The sequence below is a fragment of the Brienomyrus brachyistius genome, chromosome 19 (genome assembly GCF_023856365.1).
Source record: "Brienomyrus brachyistius isolate T26 chromosome 19, BBRACH_0.4, whole genome shotgun sequence".
NCBI classification, from domain to species: domain Eukaryota; kingdom Metazoa; phylum Chordata; class Actinopteri; order Osteoglossiformes; family Mormyridae; genus Brienomyrus; species Brienomyrus brachyistius.
In genome coordinates this window covers 710,718-726,728 of record NC_064551.1, presented here as the reverse complement: position 1 = coordinate 726,728, position 16,011 = coordinate 710,718, and the positions used below count along the sequence as shown (strand labels likewise).

Sequence of the window (16,011 nt, the reverse complement as noted above, 5' to 3'; positions counted from 1 at the left end):
AAAGTGCAGTGCAACGGGTAGGTCAGAAGTGTCACAGCAGTGGGAAGGACACTTGCTGAAGCGGGAGTTGCTTGTACACATCGAATGATGCTGCTGACGTTCCATGTTATGCATCACCGGTTGCTGTTTGCCTGTGATCCTCTGCAGTTTTGACCGGCCTCTGCAGGGCTTTGCGATTCTGCACAGATCAGCTGCCACACCAGTATGTGACAGCCCTGTGAGGATGGACTCCACCGCAGACCTGCAGAAGGTGCTTAGGGCCTTCCTCAGTCTGCTGAGGAAATAGAGGTGCTGATGGGCATTTTTTATAACTTATTTTTTCGTTCTTTACCTTTGTCTTTTTTTTGTTCACCTCTCCTGTCGCTGCTAATTTTACATTATCAAGCACCGTGTTTTACACAGCAGCCCATGGCACTGAGGGCAGATGCCACAGTTTGACTCTAAGACATATGGGCACTGTGGGGTATGACAGTGAGTGTAGACCGGAGCGCGTCGCGAGATACAACAGGTTATCTGCAGGACTTTGTGAATGTAGTGGAATGGTGATATTTTTGATATGTGTTGAGAACAACAATGCGTTAAATTTGTGGGCAGGGGTGACTTAATGTTTCAAGAGTGTCTGGCTGCAGCCAGACCCTTCTCTAATGTTTAGGGACTTGCATTTGTAATTGAAAAATTGCAGATTTGAATCCCCGACCAGCAAGGTGCCGCCCCCAAGCACTGCTGCCTGAGTGTGTGTTGCATTAGCTGCCCCCTGCTAGGTCACATTGATTTCCGTCATAATCCGTCACATATGGGTTAAAGGACACATTTCGTTGTTGTGCTGTGGTATGACAACTAATCGCCAAATTCAAATTCTCTTGCCACATCACTGATTACACCAAATTCAGCATAAGTACGTACATAGCATGTATTGTCCAGAAAAGTACTTTGTTTTTTCCAAATAATCCTGGATTATGACGGAAATCAAAGCGATCCTCAGTAAGAGGACTTTCCTGACGTCAGGGAAGGAATCGTGTGTGAAGAGAATGACTCGAGGGGAAAAGGAAGAAGTTCGGAGGGAGGCCGCGGCACTGGCGTCTTACTCAAATATGACAAATATGAGTAGAAAAACTGAAGCGCAAAGGAAAATGAAATAGGCGTAATACAAGTGGAAAGCAGACCTATGCTGGCCTATTTATGCATGGAATTTTTTTTTTTAATATCCAGGTGACGCAAAAGTCCTTTAAGGTATAAGTTTCCGCTAAATAATTCGTATTACTGTGATTGTAGTCGAAATGAAAGTTAAGCATTCATATCACATAACCTTGTCACTCAAGACAATGTGAGTAACCAAGCGGAATACTGCTATTAGAGGAGCAATTAATATCTACCTCTTTTTAAAAAAAATTATTTTGTATGTTTTTTTGTCCTTTTAAAAATATGTTTCATTAACAGGCCAATCTATGAAGGAGTCAGAATCTATTTCGCTATCAGGAGCATGGATGCTTTTACATGAAGTCTACAATGTGCTTTAATGGACTCAAGGTTGATCCGATTTAAAAATCTGGAGTCGAGGTTACGGGAAGACTACCAGCTCATTTCAATGCAAATGGCCCTGTTGTAAATTGCTACGTTGAAAACGATCTTTAGCTGTGATGTTTTAATATATTAATTACCCTTAAATTAAGGCAAACGCCATGAACGCTAGCCCGTCTTCATGCTAAAAGCAAAGATTTTCTAGAATTCAGATACAATTCAGTGTCTTCTCCACAAAAAACACGGCTCCGTTTTAAAAAGAAGGATCTTATAATAAAGTTCCATTCCTTAGAAAACACTAATACAGCTAATCGGATGATTTTAATTCAGTTTTTCCAGAGGAGAAAACACAAGTGAAAGCTGCGTCGCCCGTTCCCCACAGACAGCGCCGCGTATGTTGAGTCTACATGGTTCTCATGTCGAGTTTAAGGAGGACCCACCGTGACGCACCGGTACGAACAGACCAGCTTCGCTGACTGTGTGACAGATCCGAAAGTGAAGAGTTAATAGGAAAATGGCAGAAGTCGCTCCAGCTCCCGCCGCCGCTCCGGCCAAGGCAACCAAGAAGAAAGCGGCACCTAAGCCGAAGAAATCGGGCCCCAGTGTCGGGGAGTTGATTGTGAAGGCTGTGTCCGCCTCCAAAGAAAGGAACGGCCTGTCTCTTGCCGCTCTGAAGAAGTCTCTGGCAGCCGGCGGCTACGACGTGGAGAAGAACAACTCCCGCGTAAAGCTAGCGATTAAGGCTCTGGTGACCAAAGGGACTCTGCTTCAGACCAAGGGAACCGGCGCCTCTGGCTCCTTCAAGCTGAACAAGAAGCAGAGCGAAACCGTCAAGAAGCCCGCGAAGAAAGCCGCTCCTAAAGTCAAGAAACCAGCAGCAAAGAAACCCGCGGCGGCGAAGAAGCCTAAGAAGGCGGCGTCCTCAGCAGCCAAGAAGCCGGCAGCAGCTAAGAAGCCGACAGCCGCCAAAAAGTCTCCCAAGAAGGCAAAGAAGCCGGCGGTAGCCAAGAAAGCGACCAAGAGTCCCAAGAAGGCGAAAAAGCCGGCGGCAGCAAAGAAGGCCACCAAGAGCCCGAAGAAAGCAAAGGCAGCCAAGCCCAAAGTCGCCAAACCCAAGGCTACCAAAGCCAAAAGAGCCGCTCCCAAGAAGAAGTGAAGGGACAGCTGCTGAGAACAAAAAGGCTCTTTTAAGAGCCACCCACTGATCTCAGAAATAGAGCTTTATCTTAATTTATTTCTATTTTATCTATTTCAAAAATGTGTCGTCAGTTTGACAAATATGACACACGCGAGTTATTTGTTCTTATTAAAGCTGCAGTGTGTTCCACATTATTATGCATGCATATACGAAGTTGTGACATATGATGAGATGCGAGATACAATGATCCTGGAATCCCATGTTTCCCCCAGTAACTTTACAGTACCATACATTTTGCATTTTAAAGAACTAGTCCAAAACGTAGTGCTCCAAGTGCGTAAAGTAGTAACATTGTATATACAGGTGCATCATTTAAATGGGTTGTAAATTACATAGAAAGATTTTGATGTCAAATTACTAAGTGTAAAGAACGGTACTGTTTATTTAGCAATTGGTGATGAATAGACACATGAATAACATAAAACGTTTTCTCGTACAGTCTAGCAGACACTTAAGGGGGATAGCAAGTATTATTCGCAAAATTGCACATTGGCGGGAATTTTCCACCATTGAACTGACGAATGTGAAGGGATTATTGTATTACCTAAAGCTGAACTTTTACCATACTAATGCTCAGCTCTCGGTAGGTTCACGCCTTCGTTTTCATTGGACAACTTCAGTTGGACGAGTGCAGCCAATGAAGTCGCGGTATGTTGTATAAGTAGAGAGATTGTGGAACTGCACCGTGTTTTACGTGAATTCTTGTTGTACAGAAAAGAGATGAGTGGTAGGGGCAAAACCGGCGGCAAAGTTCGGGCTAAGGCCAAGACTCGTTCTTCCAGGGCTGGCTTGCAGTTTCCTGTTGGCCGTGTTCACAGGCTGCTCCGTAAAGGTAACTATGCTGAGCGAGTTGGTGCTGGAGCTCCAGTCTATTTGGCTGCTGTGCTCGAGTATCTTACTGCTGAAATCCTGGAGTTGGCTGGTAACGCTGCCCGCGACAACAAGAAGACGCGCATCATTCCTCGCCACCTGCAGCTTGCCGTTCGTAACGACGAAGAGCTGAACAAATTGCTGGGCGGTGTGACTATCGCTCAAGGCGGCGTGCTGCCCAACATCCAGGCTGTTCTACTGCCCAAGAAGACCGAGAAGCCAGCGAAGACCAAGTAGACTGGGCATCTTGGACTTGCGTTAACCACCAAACGGCTCTTTTAAGAGCCACCCACTTTGTCTAGAAGCGGTGAAACTTCTAAAGTCAGTTCTTATGGTACAATTTGATACCTCTATGAATTCGTTAACTTTTTTCTAGATTCTTTAGCGTGTAAGCGAGTTCACCTTTTTTAAGCTTTTACAGCGAGTCCAGCAGTAGAGTATTTTGATGTATTGTTTGCTCACTGCGTACAATTTCGATGAACTTCCTATCACTCGTAAGAAGTGTACTTTTGTGTAATATATTGTAAAGTACCTCGATTGCGGAATACTGGCTCATTTCAACCCTTCGAGGACTTTGGGTGGGGGGGACACTGACTGGGGCATTACGTTTCAGTTTTGTAAACCTAGATTCATAACTTGTATATTTGGCATCGCACTCAAATTATATATACAACGTACAGTAAGTGTATGATCTGACATGAAAATGCAGTTTAGAACGCTAGCAGAATTTCATTGCGCAGCCAAACAACTACACAATAGGCTCCTCCATGAAGTCCTTGTGCAAAAGAAACCAATGTCACAATAATGTCGACAGCTCTTCGTGTAAGATGTAGGTATTAGTGGCAGCAGTGTCTAGGAAATATAAAGTTTTCTGTCCAATTTCATATTTTCATGGTGTGCTGAATAATACTGAATGAGTTGATCTAATACATCAACGCCACCCATATGGCCGACCTACTCTACAACTGGAGAAGGACAAGAGAAAGTATTTATTGTCCAGGCGCCATCTTTGTAAATCATTGTTAAATCCATGGACGTTTTGAAAAGGACAGATTACTGATTTTATCTGTTTTATCAAGTCTCTACAGTAAGATTTCAGTGAGTTATGAACTGAAATAGACGAGAAAGATGCGCTCGTCCCCAGGGGTGCCCCCTAGAAAATGACGGAGGCGCATATTCAATTTTTGTGCCCAATGATACTGTCCAATAAGAACACGGATGATGACACAACGTACCAATGAAGGCGCAGAACATTTGCAACCAATCAAAACAGGCTAGGGATGCTTTATAAGTTTGCTCTATCAGCGACTTAATGTATTACTGACTTAAAAGGAAGTAGTGAGAATGGCAAGAACCAAGCAGACCGCGCGTAAGTCCACTGGCGGCAAAGCGCCCAGAAAGCAGCTGGCTACCAAAGCGGCACGTAAAAGTGCTCCGGCTACTGGTGGCGTCAAGAAGCCGCATCGATACCGGCCCGGAACCGTGGCTCTGCGAGAGATCCGGCGTTATCAGAAGTCCACCGAGCTGCTGATCCGCAAGCTGCCCTTCCAGCGTCTGGTGAGGGAAATCGCTCAGGATTTCAAGACCGACCTGCGCTTCCAGAGCTCGGCTGTTATGGCGCTGCAGGAGGCAAGCGAGGCGTATCTGGTCGGTCTGTTTGAGGACACCAACCTGTGCGCCATTCATGCCAAGCGAGTGACCATCATGCCTAAAGATATTCAGCTGGCTCGCCGTATCCGCGGGGAACGTGCTTAAATTGGTTTTAAGTTTAAACAAAACCGAAACAAAGGCTCTTTTAAGAGCCACCTCAAGGATCGCAAAAAGCAAATGTCCCCAATGGTTTTTTCAATATAAATGCATGTGTACATTATACACCGCGTAATCCCAACACACACGGTAGGTGTGGGCACACGCATAACCAGTTTGGTGGTGGGTCAGTGGTGGTCTGCGGAAACATCCATGGAGAGACACAAACTTCTATAGGCTAGACAACGGTATCGTGACTGCAATTACGTATCTGGGTAAAATCCTTGGTCCTATTGTTAGACTTTATGTTGGTGCCGTGGGTCCTGGTTTCATACTGGAGTACGACAATCCCCGGTCTCATGTGGCGAGAGTATGTATGCAGTTCCTGAAGGATGAAGGAATCTACCATTGACTGACCCCCACACTTTCCTGAACTACATCCAACAGAACCTCTCTGGAATATTGTCACGCTACATTGAGATCTAATGTGTTTTCAAAATGTACCATTTTTTGCGACGTATTTGTATATAGTGATATACACACACGCTCATAGGAGTTTATAGTCCGTGTGTGCGAACACGCCTGCACGTTACTCGGAGTTGGAAAGCATAAATTCACTTACCACATGGGGCGTGTTACTCCCTGGTTTCGATCAGGTCGTCATGATGACTATAAGTAGCTCTTGTAGCGAGTTTTGTGTCAGTTTCGAAGTTAAACGCATAAACAATGTCTGGTAGAGGAAAGGGAGGTAAGGGCCTGGGAAAGGGTGGCGCCAAGCGTCATCGTAAAGTTCTTCGTGACAACATTCAGGGTATTACTAAGCCGGCTATTCGCCGTCTTGCCCGCCGAGGTGGTGTCAAGCGTATCTCCGGTCTGATCTATGAAGAAACCCGTGGTGTGCTGAAGGTGTTTCTGGAGAACGTTATTCGCGATGCCGTTACCTACACGGAGCACGCCAAGAGAAAGACCGTCACCGCCATGGATGTCGTGTACGCTCTCAAACGCCAGGGCCGCACTCTGTACGGCTTCGGCGGCTAAGCGTGAAAGCAACACCGAGTGAATCTATAGACCCAAAGGCTCTTTTCAGAGCCGCCCATTTCGTCCTAAAAAGGCTAATCAAGTATTATGTGTTATGTGGGTATTTTGCATCCTGTGGTAAACAGTGTACAATGGTGTGCGGATCAACTAGTGGTTTTACACTTCCCGAACAAAACGCTTGAATATAGCCGCTCCTAGTTCCTATGTAACTAGCGCAGTGTGTATAATATGAATGAACACTGGCAAGAATGCGAGTCCCTGAACATTACATCGTAGGCTCATCTGTGCTGAAGTGCTTCAACTATACAGATTGTGCTTCGGCTTTTTGATAAACGAGATGTGTTCGTTGTGTCCATGTTATCTGCAGAGAAGTTAATTTGTGTTGATTTCTGCTGTGGCAGAATCGCGAAAACTTGGAGGGACCAAAATATGAAGACAATTTCGGAGAAGCACATCCGATTTTTATTTCTATGGTGGTGGTTAACCGTGCTTGAAAGTCAGCCTACGTTAGAATGGCTAAAGGCAACTAAAATAAAATGCATACCACTAAATAAATACTACAATCTTACTTTTTGAATTCCGGAGTGCAAAATGGCTGTGTGTAAGAAAAAGTGTTTCGTGAAAGGAGCAGGACTTAGCCAATAGAGTTTGAATGCCATTTGGCGGTCTTTTACTGTCCAATGAAAAGACTCTCAGAGGTTTCCTGCCTGATTTGCACAGCATCATTATATAAAGAGGTCGAGTTATCGTTTTTGGCATTGCTCGAGTTTGACAGTGAGTTGAAACATGCCTGAGCCAGCGAAGTCTGCGCCCAAAAAGGGCTCGAAGAAGGCAGTGACGAAGACTGCCGGAAAGGGGGGAAAGAAGCGCAAGAGGTCCAGGAAGGAGAGCTACGCCATTTACGTGTACAAGGTCCTGAAGCAGGTTCATCCGGACACGGGTATTTCGTCCAAAGCCATGGGTATCATGAATTCTTTCGTCAATGATATCTTCGAGCGCATTGCCGGTGAGGCGTCCCGCTTGGCTCACTACAACAAGCGCTCCACCATCACTTCCAGGGAGATCCAGACAGCCGTGCGCCTTCTGCTTCCTGGCGAGTTGGCCAAGCACGCCGTGTCTGAGGGAACCAAGGCTGTCACCAAGTACACCAGCTCCAAGTAAAGCCCCTGCCGCTTTGCAAAAGAAACCAAAGGCTCTTTTAAGAGCCACCCACAAAGTCAGAAAGGAGCAAAAGCTGATTTTCGCGTTTAATCGTTACTATCTGTGGTCAGTTTCTACTCAATTGGTATCTATTGTAATGTTACATTTGACATGTACGGTGCGCTGATAGCCGGAAGTGAGATGAGCGAAGCTGACCTGGGTGTTCTTCATGCACAATGAGGGGTACAAGGAAAAAGCAATTGTCACTTGGCAGCCTGCCAGTTAAAGCAAATTAAATTTGGTGTGCGTTTTAAAAAAAAAATAAAAAATTCTGCACTACTCAATGGAGTTCTCAGAGATAGTATTCATAGCTTGGGTCCTTATTGAGCTAGCATTGGAAATTCATAGCAGAGTCTCAAAGCACTTATGTAAGTCGCTCTGGCTAAGGGCGTCTGTCAAATCCTGTAAATGTAAATGTAAATTGTAGCTCTCTAACACCACTACGGCTCTGTACAGAAATTACACAATTTGTGTGTGAACTTTTCCGGTCCTCTACTTCGTAGGAAGTACCGTGTCCTTTTCAGAGGATCTGACGTAGGTGTTTCTCTCTTACGAGGGCTGTGAGTTGCGGTGTCCTGTACATAGCCTTAGCGGCGCAGGCATTTTATTATGATTTATCGGTGATCTGTGCATGTACCAATGTGTCACGTAATTAGTGAAATCTTCATTTATGTATTTCATTATTTGATTTTTGTGCGTTTTCATTCACTTTTTGACTAAGGATTTCAGTAGAAACCTATTTGCGAAGTGGATTCGCAAACGCATTAGTAGTTCGCCAAGTTTGTTGAAGTTCAACACCTACGTAGACTTCGAAGGGTCCTGTACATTCGCAGGTAAGTGGATTCACCCGGAAGTCAATAACGAAGTCCCCCCCCCCCCATAATATTTTGACTTTTTCTCACGTCACACTTTGAGCACAATAGCACTGTGAAGTTTCTTGAAACCTTTTTGTTGTCTGTGCATTTCCTACCGAGTGTTAGAGAAAAAATGTGCGTATTGTAGGCTGCTGTTTCTGCCTCGCTCGTACGTCACTTTAGACAAAAGCCTCTGCCAAATACATCTAAATATGTTAATTTAATTTCATTCTCCCTCATTGCAGTATTTTGTACATTGCTATTAGGGATTATAAGTTTTTAAAAGCGTTGGTTAGTTTGGTGCTCTTTATCTGTAGTGAATGCGCCTCAGCATTACTCTCTTATGATGGTATAAGATCGTAGGCCTACATGACATCAGTGGCATTAAAAATTCAATTCTTTCTCCGGTTTTGTTGAAAGGATGGATGTGAGGCTTCCTCCTTATAATGGGCGCCTGCTGTCAGTGATCGACATGCACACTGGCGGAGAACCACTGCGCATCGTGTGGAGCGGATACCCTGAGATTAAGGGCGAGAATCTCCTGGCCAAAAGGCGCTATGCAAAGGAAAAGCTGGACCACTTAAGGAAGGTGCTTATGTTCGAACCCAGGGGACATTTTGACATGTACGGCGCGCTGATAGTTGAAAGTGAGCTGAGCGAAGCTGATCTGGGCGTCCTCTTCATGCACAATGAGGGGTACAGCACCATGTGTGGCCACGCCGTCATTGCGCTCGGCCGATTCGCCGTGGATTATGGTTTGGTGAAAGTGCCGGTATCACCAGAGACTCAGGTGAACATTCACTGCCCGTGTGGCCTGATCAAGGCGTTTGTCCAGTTTTCTGATGGGAAGACGGGAGCTGTGAGGTTTCACAGCACCCCAGCGTTTGCCTTCGCAACGGGTATGCTGTTCGTAAATATATAATGCCTGATGCTTTATAATAAGAATTATTTTTATCATATTATAATGTTTGGAATGTGTTTGAATCTTATGTCACTGTTGGATTTTAATTCCTGCAGACATTACTGTTTCTGTCCCTGGGTATGGAGATGTAATCCTGGATATTAGTTATGGTGGTGCATTCTACGCATTGGTAAATGCTCAGACGTTTGGCCTGGATGTCTGTGAGTCCCGGACAAGGGATCTTGTGGAGGTAGCCTGTGCTGTAACAAGCGCTGTAAAATCTCAGGTGAGTTAAATCATATTTTACTTTCTTCTTTTTAAACCCACAAACTAAATAGCTGATCAGGATTTTTTTTATGTGTGTGGATTTAATCCTAGGTGAAGCTTCACCATCCCAGCAGTGAGGACCTGGCTTTCCTCTACGGAACCATACTGACCGACGGCAAAGATCAGTTTTCCAATGAGCCCACAGCCAATATCTGTGTGTTTGCTGAAGCTCAGGTGGGAAATGCATGAATAAATTCTGAGTCACTATTTTATCTTTCCCTGTCTGTCTCTCTCGCACAACCCCACCCTGTCTCGCCCCTCCCCCTGTACTGCAGAAGTTATGTTGGATAAATTTCTCACTTCAGAAAGTGAAGGATGGACCATCAGTTCAGAAGCTTGTTTAACTTTGTCTTCTGGGTTGTCCCTTCATCTGTGGCCCTGGGTGGTGGGCAGGTGGACCGGAGTCCCACGGGATCAGGTGTGACGGCTCGCATCGCCCTCCAGCACCGCAAAGGGATGATTGGAATCCAGCAGACTCGCTCCTTCCAAAGTGGAGCGACTGGCTCCCTCTTCACTGGGAAAGCTGTACAGGTGAGAGCTGCTGGTTTGCTGTGTGTGACAGGAGCCTGTAGGGATCTTTTAATGTTCTAAAGCTCTGTCCACCTGCTCTCGCTCCCTCCCTCAGGAAACAAAGTGCGGGGAGTTCCCAGCTGTCGTGGTGGAGGTTGCTGGGCAGGCGCATTACACAGGGATTGCGAGTTTTGTGCAGGAATCTGGTGACGGTCTTGCAAATGGTTTCCTCCTGAAATGAGGAAGAAGTTCCAAGTGAAGGTCAGGTTTTAGATATTAATGGCTGAGAAAGAAGCTTTTTGTACCAGATTTCATATAACCAGGGGACTGTACTGACCTGTTCTGATGTCTGAACAGTATATGGAACTGCTGTATGTCTGAGATCCAGTAGCAACCTGAGAGAAATTCCCTGTATATGCAAACATACCTGTAAAATTTACCTGACTTTGAGCCTGATGTCCATGGAACGCCATATTGCTAAAAATTTAATAAGCTATAAGTAAATTAATAAATTAATATTCCAGTAATTGTGTCCTTTTATTTGTAAATGTATATTGTATATGATTACTTAATTCGAACTCTATTTCACAGTATATTCCAGCTTTTCACGTTGCTGTATCTCCTAATGATGGTTTTCCGAATCAGCTTCGTATTTCATAATGCCCTCTTCCGTAATAATGGTGCTCTGTCAGTCATTTTGAGTGACCGAATTCAGGACTAGTTGCATTATAGAATTGAACACCGAAACATTGCAGGTTCGAATCCCTGACAAGCAAGGCACCACTGAGGTACCCTGAGCCAGGTACCGCCCCCCAAGCACTGCTCCCCGGGCGCTGAATTAGCTGCCCCCCTGCTATGTCATGATGTCACATATGGATTACATGCAGAGAAGGCATTTTCGTTGGTGGGCACTGTGTGCTGTGGTGTTTTAATAACATTTAATCACTAAATAAATGTTATTCGTATTTTGAGTGGCGTGCACACTTTGTGATCGGCACATCTGTCTCGTTGGCCAAACTGCCCACAAGACGTTACAAAACAAGGACGAGTCTGAAAAAAGCAGATAAATGCAGTTCAGTAACGTATTACTTCCTGCTCTGAATGTATTACGTATTCCAGAATAAGGTGACTGACCTTAATTCTGTTCTCATATGACAATGACTTCAATTTATTTGAATTGGTATTTTTAGGAAATGCATATACAAGGTAAAGCATTAAAGAATGTATTAAGTGCTGATACAGCAGTTTGAAACTTAAGGACAGTAAACTTTGGAAAAACAGGAGCTGCAAAATCATACAGGGGAAAAACTGGCATGAACTGACCAAAGAATCAGTGATAAAACACAAACTATGCAGCATCTTAAAAGACTTTCCAGCCGAATCAGGTAATTAAGATAAAATTGTATCTCCCCTTGTGTCGTTTTTTCCATTGTTTTATTATTCTGTGCAGATGCAGACGTGTTTTTGAGACCTTGTACTGAGTTGCGAAATGTATTTCTTTTGCAGTTCTGCTTCCCTTCGACAGCTTTGTTGTGTTGCCATGTACCTGATGAGGGTTGATGCTGATGATGTACGTTTTCCAGGGAAAAAAAATATTAAAAAAAAAATACAAAAATGTAACTTTTTGGATGACTTGGATGATTCGGTGAGGTTTACCTGTTTCATTAGTTACGTGTTTGTCGAAGGTTTATGCTGCATGTGGTTATTCGTTCATGTGAAAAGATGAAAAGCCTGAATGAAGTCGGTCTTCTTCAGATTACGAATTTTGCGCTGTAGATCCATGCTTGAAATGATTAAATGTTTCAAAGGATATTCTTTATACTAGTACAAGTACTGAGTACAATGAAAGGCTTGCTTTTTATACAGGACAACCATAAGACATAGAACAACACTTGGGTAGGATAAATATAACTACATAAATATATGGATGTATCTAGAGTAGTAGATGCAGTGTAAATTTGTACAATATACAAAAATACCATCAGACAATAGTGCAAAGGCAGAGAATACTAGGGGTTTTGGTTGTAATGGGATCGCATTAGTGAAAAGTGCAGTGGCACTGGTAGGTCAGAAGTGTCACGGCAGTGACTACAAGTGAAAAGCAGACCTATGCTGGAATATATACGTATGGAATTATTTTTTTTTTTAAAAAACAAGGATATCCAGGTTACGAAAAATGCGTTTAAGGTACAAGTTGCCCATAAGTTCGTATTACTGTGATTGTAGTCGAAAAGTTAAGCATTCATATCACATAACTCAATCACTCAACACAATGTGAATAACCGAGTGGGATACAACTTAATTGAGAAGTAAAATCTACATCGCTTTTAATTTTTTTCTTTATTATTTATTTCAACACAGTCACTCTTGTATCTTCTTTTGTCCTTTGTTTTGTAATATTCATTATAATGCAAATCTATAAAGGAGTCAGGATCTATTCAAGAGCACGAATGGTTTTACATGAAGTCTACAATGTGCTTTAATGGACTCAATGTTGATCTGATTTAAAAATCTGGAGTCGAGATTACGGGAACACTACCAGTTCATTTCAATGTAAATGGCCCTGTTGTAAATTGCTACGTTGAATACGATCTTTAGCTGTGATGTTTTTAAATATTAATTACCTTAAAATTAAGGCAAAACCATGAACGTTAGCCGGTCTTCATGCTGAAAGCAAAGATTTTTTAGAATTCAAATACAATTCAGTGTCTTCTTCACAAAAAACACGGCTCCGTTTTAAAAAGAAGGATCTTATAATAAAGTCACATTCGATAGCAGACACAAATACAGCTAATCGGATGATTTTAATGCAGTTTTCCCTGAGGAGAAAACACAAGTGAAAGTGGCTTCGCGAGCTCCGCACAGACAGCGCCGCGTATGTTGAGTCTACATGGTTCTCATGTCGAGTTTAAGGAGGACCCACCGTGACGCACCAGTACTAACAGACCAGCTTCGCTGACTGTGTGACACATCCGAAAGTGAAGAGTTAATAGGAAAATGGCAGAAGTCGCTCCAGCTCCCGCCGCCGCTCCGGCTAAGGCATCCAAGAAGAAAGCGGCACCTAAGCCGAAGAAATCGGGCCCCAGTGTCGGGGAGTTGATTGTGAAGGCTGTGTCCGCCTCCAAAGAAAGGAACGGCCTGTCTCTTGCCGCTCTGAAGAAGTCTCTGGCAGCCGGCGGCTACGACGTGGAGAAGAACAACTCCCGCGTAAAGCTAGCGATTAAGGCTCTGGTGACCAAAGGGACTCTGCTTCAGACCAAGGGAACCGGCGCCTCTGGCTCCTTCAAGCTGAACAAGAAGCAGAGCGAAACCGTCAAGAAGCCCGCGAAGAAAGCCGCTCCTAAAGCCAAGAAGCCAGCAGCAAAGAAACCCGCGGCGGCGAAGAAGCCTAAGAAGGCGGCGGCCTCAGCAGCCAAGAAGCCGGCAGTCGCCAAAAAGTCTCCCAAGAAGGCAAAGAAGCCGGCGGTAGCCAAGAAAGCGACCAAGAGTCCCAAGAAGGCGAAAAAGCCGGCGGCAGCAAAGAAGGCCACCAAGAGCCCGAAGAAAGCAAAGGCAGCCAAGCCTAAAGTCGCCAAACCCAAGGCTACCAAAGCCAAAAGAGCCGCTCCCAAGAAGAAGTGAAGGGACAGCTGCTGATTTCTAAACTTTGGAGAACAAAAAGGCTCTTTTAAGAGCCACCCACTGATCTCAGAAATAGAGCTTTATCTTGAATTCATTCTATTTTACCTAAAACAGACTTTTTGCATCGTCTGTAGTCTGACGAATACAAAGCGATGTACCACATGACAGTAAAACGGCTAAGGAATGACCTTCAAGCGAAAGTAGTGCAAGTTTACCTGTATAGCACAATTGCGAGAAGGCATTTCGAAGTTCTATACAAGGGCAGTAGAGCACATAATTATTATTAAATTACATTAAAAAAAACACTTGAAAGCCAGACAAGTAGTTAACCGAATAGAAGTTACATCGTAGCGAGTGGGTGACTGATTTTATTTATTGAAAATGTGCAGCAAACAATGTTTTAGCCCTGATTTTTAATGAGCTAACCGTTTCAGCAGCCATCAGGTTTTGAGGAAGCTTGTTCTACGGACGGGGAGGACAGAAACTGACAGCTGCTTCGTCTCGTTTGATCTCGATTCTCGGATCACTGCGTAAACCAGGTGCCAGGTGACCTCAGGCGTGTTGGTGAGGAATCTGGTGGCATTCCGAACGAGCTGCGACAGTCTGATAATTTTTTGCCATGAAAAAGTGCTATTCTAAAAGCTATTATGTGTCTTGTTTAGGCAGAAATCCTTTAATTCCCTGCTTTGTTTGCAGCTGTTGATATTAAAGTATATAAGTATATGCACCAAGATTTCTGCCTTGATTTGTAGGTTTTTGTGTTTTTTATAACGACGCCTTTAATATATTTTGTGAAAATTAATAATGAGTGTAAAGTGTTTTTCATTATCGGACGTGAAATACTGCTTATAGAAAGTTCAGTTGCAAGTTGAATTATTACTTTGAATTATGTTTTAACTTTACGGCGCCAGCGTTCGGCGACTGGGAGGTTCACTCCTTCAATTTCATTGGATAACTTCATAAGCACGTATGCAGCCAATGAAATTGCTGTATGTCGTATAAGTGAAGAAGATGAGACAGGAAGTGACATTCGTTTGATATCTAAGTACAGTAATAGAATGAGTGGTAGAGGTAAAACCGGCGGCAAAGCTCGCGCTAAGGCCAAGACCCGTTCTTCCAGGGCTGGCTTGCAGTTCCCTGTCGGCCGTGTCCACAGGTTGCTCCGTAAAGGGAACTATGCTGAGCGAGTTGGTGCTGGAGCTCCAGTTTATTTGGCTGCTGTGCTCGAGTATCTCACTGCTGAAATCCTAGAGTTGGCTGGTAACGCTGCCCGCGACAACAAGAAGACGCGCATCATTCCTCGTCACTTACAGCTTGCCGTTCGTAACGACGAAGAGCTGAACAAACTGCTAGGCGGTGTGACTATCGCTCAGGGCGGCGTGCTGCCTAACATCCAGGCTGTGCTGCTGCCCAAGAAGACAGAGAAGCCGGCGAAGACCAAGTAAACTTGGCATCTTGGAATTGCGTTAACCATCAAACGGCTCTTTTAAGAGCCACCCATGTTTTTCTTAAAAGAGCCGAAATGTCAAAACTGCGAGAGTGCTGTGTTTTGCATGTATTAATACTTTTAATCGGCGGAGGTTTCAGTCTAGAATGCTTAAACTGGTCTAGATCTTTAATTGCTATTGCATACGTAATGTATAAGGGGGAGGAAAGTGAGACGAAAGCTGGCGTATAACTGATTAGACTTCGGGTTATTGTACATGATACTGAATCATTGTGCATGACGTTCTGGCCGTAATACTCAGAATAGGCTATTTGTTGCTTTCATACATGTGAAATGTGCAAACTGCAATAACGAAGATGATCAGTCTCTAAATCACAAAATGTGCTTATATTTGTTTCATGTGTGAATACGACATATCGTATAGCGAAATCCTTTACTGAATGTCATTCTACTCTACAAGTCTAATTTCATTATGCATTATACTTTGAATTTTAACTCAAATGTATATGTTTTCGTCAACTGTAAATATTTTCTCAGACCATGATTTTATCAGATGACTTGTGATGAAAATAGCTAGAGGGAGCGGCGTATTTGACTTTGGGCGCCAAAGCTCCTCATCCAATAAGGAGAGGAACGAAGACGCCGCTGTACCAATGGAGACTTGGGGAGAACCTCAACCAATCAAAGCAGGTTAGTACTGCTTCATAAGCTTGTGTTACTGCGAAGAAACACTGTTTTGTTTAACGAGTTCTGAGAAGTTGTAAGCATGGCAAGAACCAAG

At 44.0% G+C, this 16,011-nt stretch overlaps 7 protein-coding genes across 7 annotated transcripts; all 7 read left to right on the top strand.

Moving 5' to 3' along the window:
* The first annotated feature begins 1,967 nt into the window (after nucleotides 1-1,967).
* On the top strand, nucleotides 1,968-2,718 carry LOC125714367 (histone H1-like). The gene has a single exon (XM_048984906.1). It carries the CDS (start codon nucleotides 2,033-2,035, stop codon nucleotides 2,672-2,674), a length of 642 nt encoding a protein of 213 aa, XP_048840863.1. The 5' UTR covers nucleotides 1,968-2,032; the 3' UTR covers nucleotides 2,675-2,718.
* A 676-nt stretch (nucleotides 2,719-3,394) lies between these two features.
* On the top strand, nucleotides 3,395-4,083 carry LOC125714378 (histone H2A-like). Its single transcript, XM_048984922.1, has one exon. It carries the CDS (start codon nucleotides 3,437-3,439, stop codon nucleotides 3,821-3,823), a length of 387 nt encoding a protein of 128 aa, XP_048840879.1. The 5' UTR covers nucleotides 3,395-3,436; the 3' UTR covers nucleotides 3,824-4,083.
* A 1,936-nt stretch (nucleotides 4,084-6,019) lies between these two features.
* On the top strand, nucleotides 6,020-6,433 carry LOC125714396 (histone H4). Its single transcript, XM_048984941.1, has one exon. It carries the CDS (start codon nucleotides 6,059-6,061, stop codon nucleotides 6,368-6,370), a length of 312 nt encoding a protein of 103 aa, XP_048840898.1. The 5' UTR covers nucleotides 6,020-6,058; the 3' UTR covers nucleotides 6,371-6,433.
* Nucleotides 6,434-7,141: 708 nt separating this feature from the next.
* LOC125714388 (histone H2B) lies at nucleotides 7,142-7,577 on the top strand. The gene has a single exon (XM_048984933.1). It carries the CDS (start codon nucleotides 7,157-7,159, stop codon nucleotides 7,529-7,531), a length of 375 nt encoding a protein of 124 aa, XP_048840890.1. The 5' UTR covers nucleotides 7,142-7,156; the 3' UTR covers nucleotides 7,532-7,577.
* LOC125714365 (trans-L-3-hydroxyproline dehydratase) lies at nucleotides 7,567-10,689 on the top strand. Its single transcript, XM_048984904.1, has 7 exons — nucleotides 7,567-7,636; nucleotides 8,292-8,403; nucleotides 8,845-9,323; nucleotides 9,442-9,611; nucleotides 9,704-9,826; nucleotides 10,046-10,183; nucleotides 10,278-10,689. The coding sequence occupies exons 3-7, from the start codon at nucleotides 8,846-8,848 to the stop codon at nucleotides 10,401-10,403; spliced, it is 1,035 nt and encodes a 344-aa protein (XP_048840861.1). The 5' UTR covers nucleotides 7,567-7,636; nucleotides 8,292-8,403; nucleotide 8,845; the 3' UTR covers nucleotides 10,404-10,689.
* A 2,409-nt stretch (nucleotides 10,690-13,098) lies between these two features.
* Nucleotides 13,099-14,414, top strand: LOC125714368 (histone H1-like). Its single transcript, XM_048984907.1, has one exon. It carries the CDS (start codon nucleotides 13,160-13,162, stop codon nucleotides 13,781-13,783), a length of 624 nt encoding a protein of 207 aa, XP_048840864.1. The 5' UTR covers nucleotides 13,099-13,159; the 3' UTR covers nucleotides 13,784-14,414.
* A 386-nt stretch (nucleotides 14,415-14,800) lies between these two features.
* On the top strand, nucleotides 14,801-15,745 carry LOC125714379 (histone H2A-like). Its single transcript, XM_048984923.1, has one exon. The coding sequence runs from the start codon at nucleotides 14,842-14,844 to the stop codon at nucleotides 15,226-15,228; it is 387 nt and encodes a 128-aa protein (XP_048840880.1). The 5' UTR covers nucleotides 14,801-14,841; the 3' UTR covers nucleotides 15,229-15,745.
* Nucleotides 15,746-16,011: the final 266 nt, after the last annotated feature.

Coding starts and splice junctions, on each gene's coding strand:
- LOC125714368 (XM_048984907.1), top strand. CDS start 13,160: ATGGCAGAAGTCGCTCCAGCTCCCGCCGCCGCTCCGGCTAAGGCATCC.
- LOC125714396 (XM_048984941.1), top strand. CDS start 6,059: ATGTCTGGTAGAGGAAAGGGAGGTAAGGGCCTGGGAAAGGGTGGCGCC.
- LOC125714378 (XM_048984922.1), top strand. CDS start 3,437: ATGAGTGGTAGGGGCAAAACCGGCGGCAAAGTTCGGGCTAAGGCCAAG.
- LOC125714365 (XM_048984904.1), top strand. CDS start 8,846: ATGGATGTGAGGCTTCCTCCTTATAATGGGCGCCTGCTGTCAGTGATC. Junction 9,324..9,441: donor AGCGTTTGCCTTCGCAACGG/GTATGCTGTTCG, acceptor TAATTCCTGCAG/ACATTACTGTTTCTGTCCCT. Junction 9,827..10,045: donor GTGTGTTTGCTGAAGCTCAG/GTGGGAAATGCA, acceptor GGTGGTGGGCAG/GTGGACCGGAGTCCCACGGG.
- LOC125714379 (XM_048984923.1), top strand. CDS start 14,842: ATGAGTGGTAGAGGTAAAACCGGCGGCAAAGCTCGCGCTAAGGCCAAG.
- LOC125714388 (XM_048984933.1), top strand. CDS start 7,157: ATGCCTGAGCCAGCGAAGTCTGCGCCCAAAAAGGGCTCGAAGAAGGCA.
- LOC125714367 (XM_048984906.1), top strand. CDS start 2,033: ATGGCAGAAGTCGCTCCAGCTCCCGCCGCCGCTCCGGCCAAGGCAACC.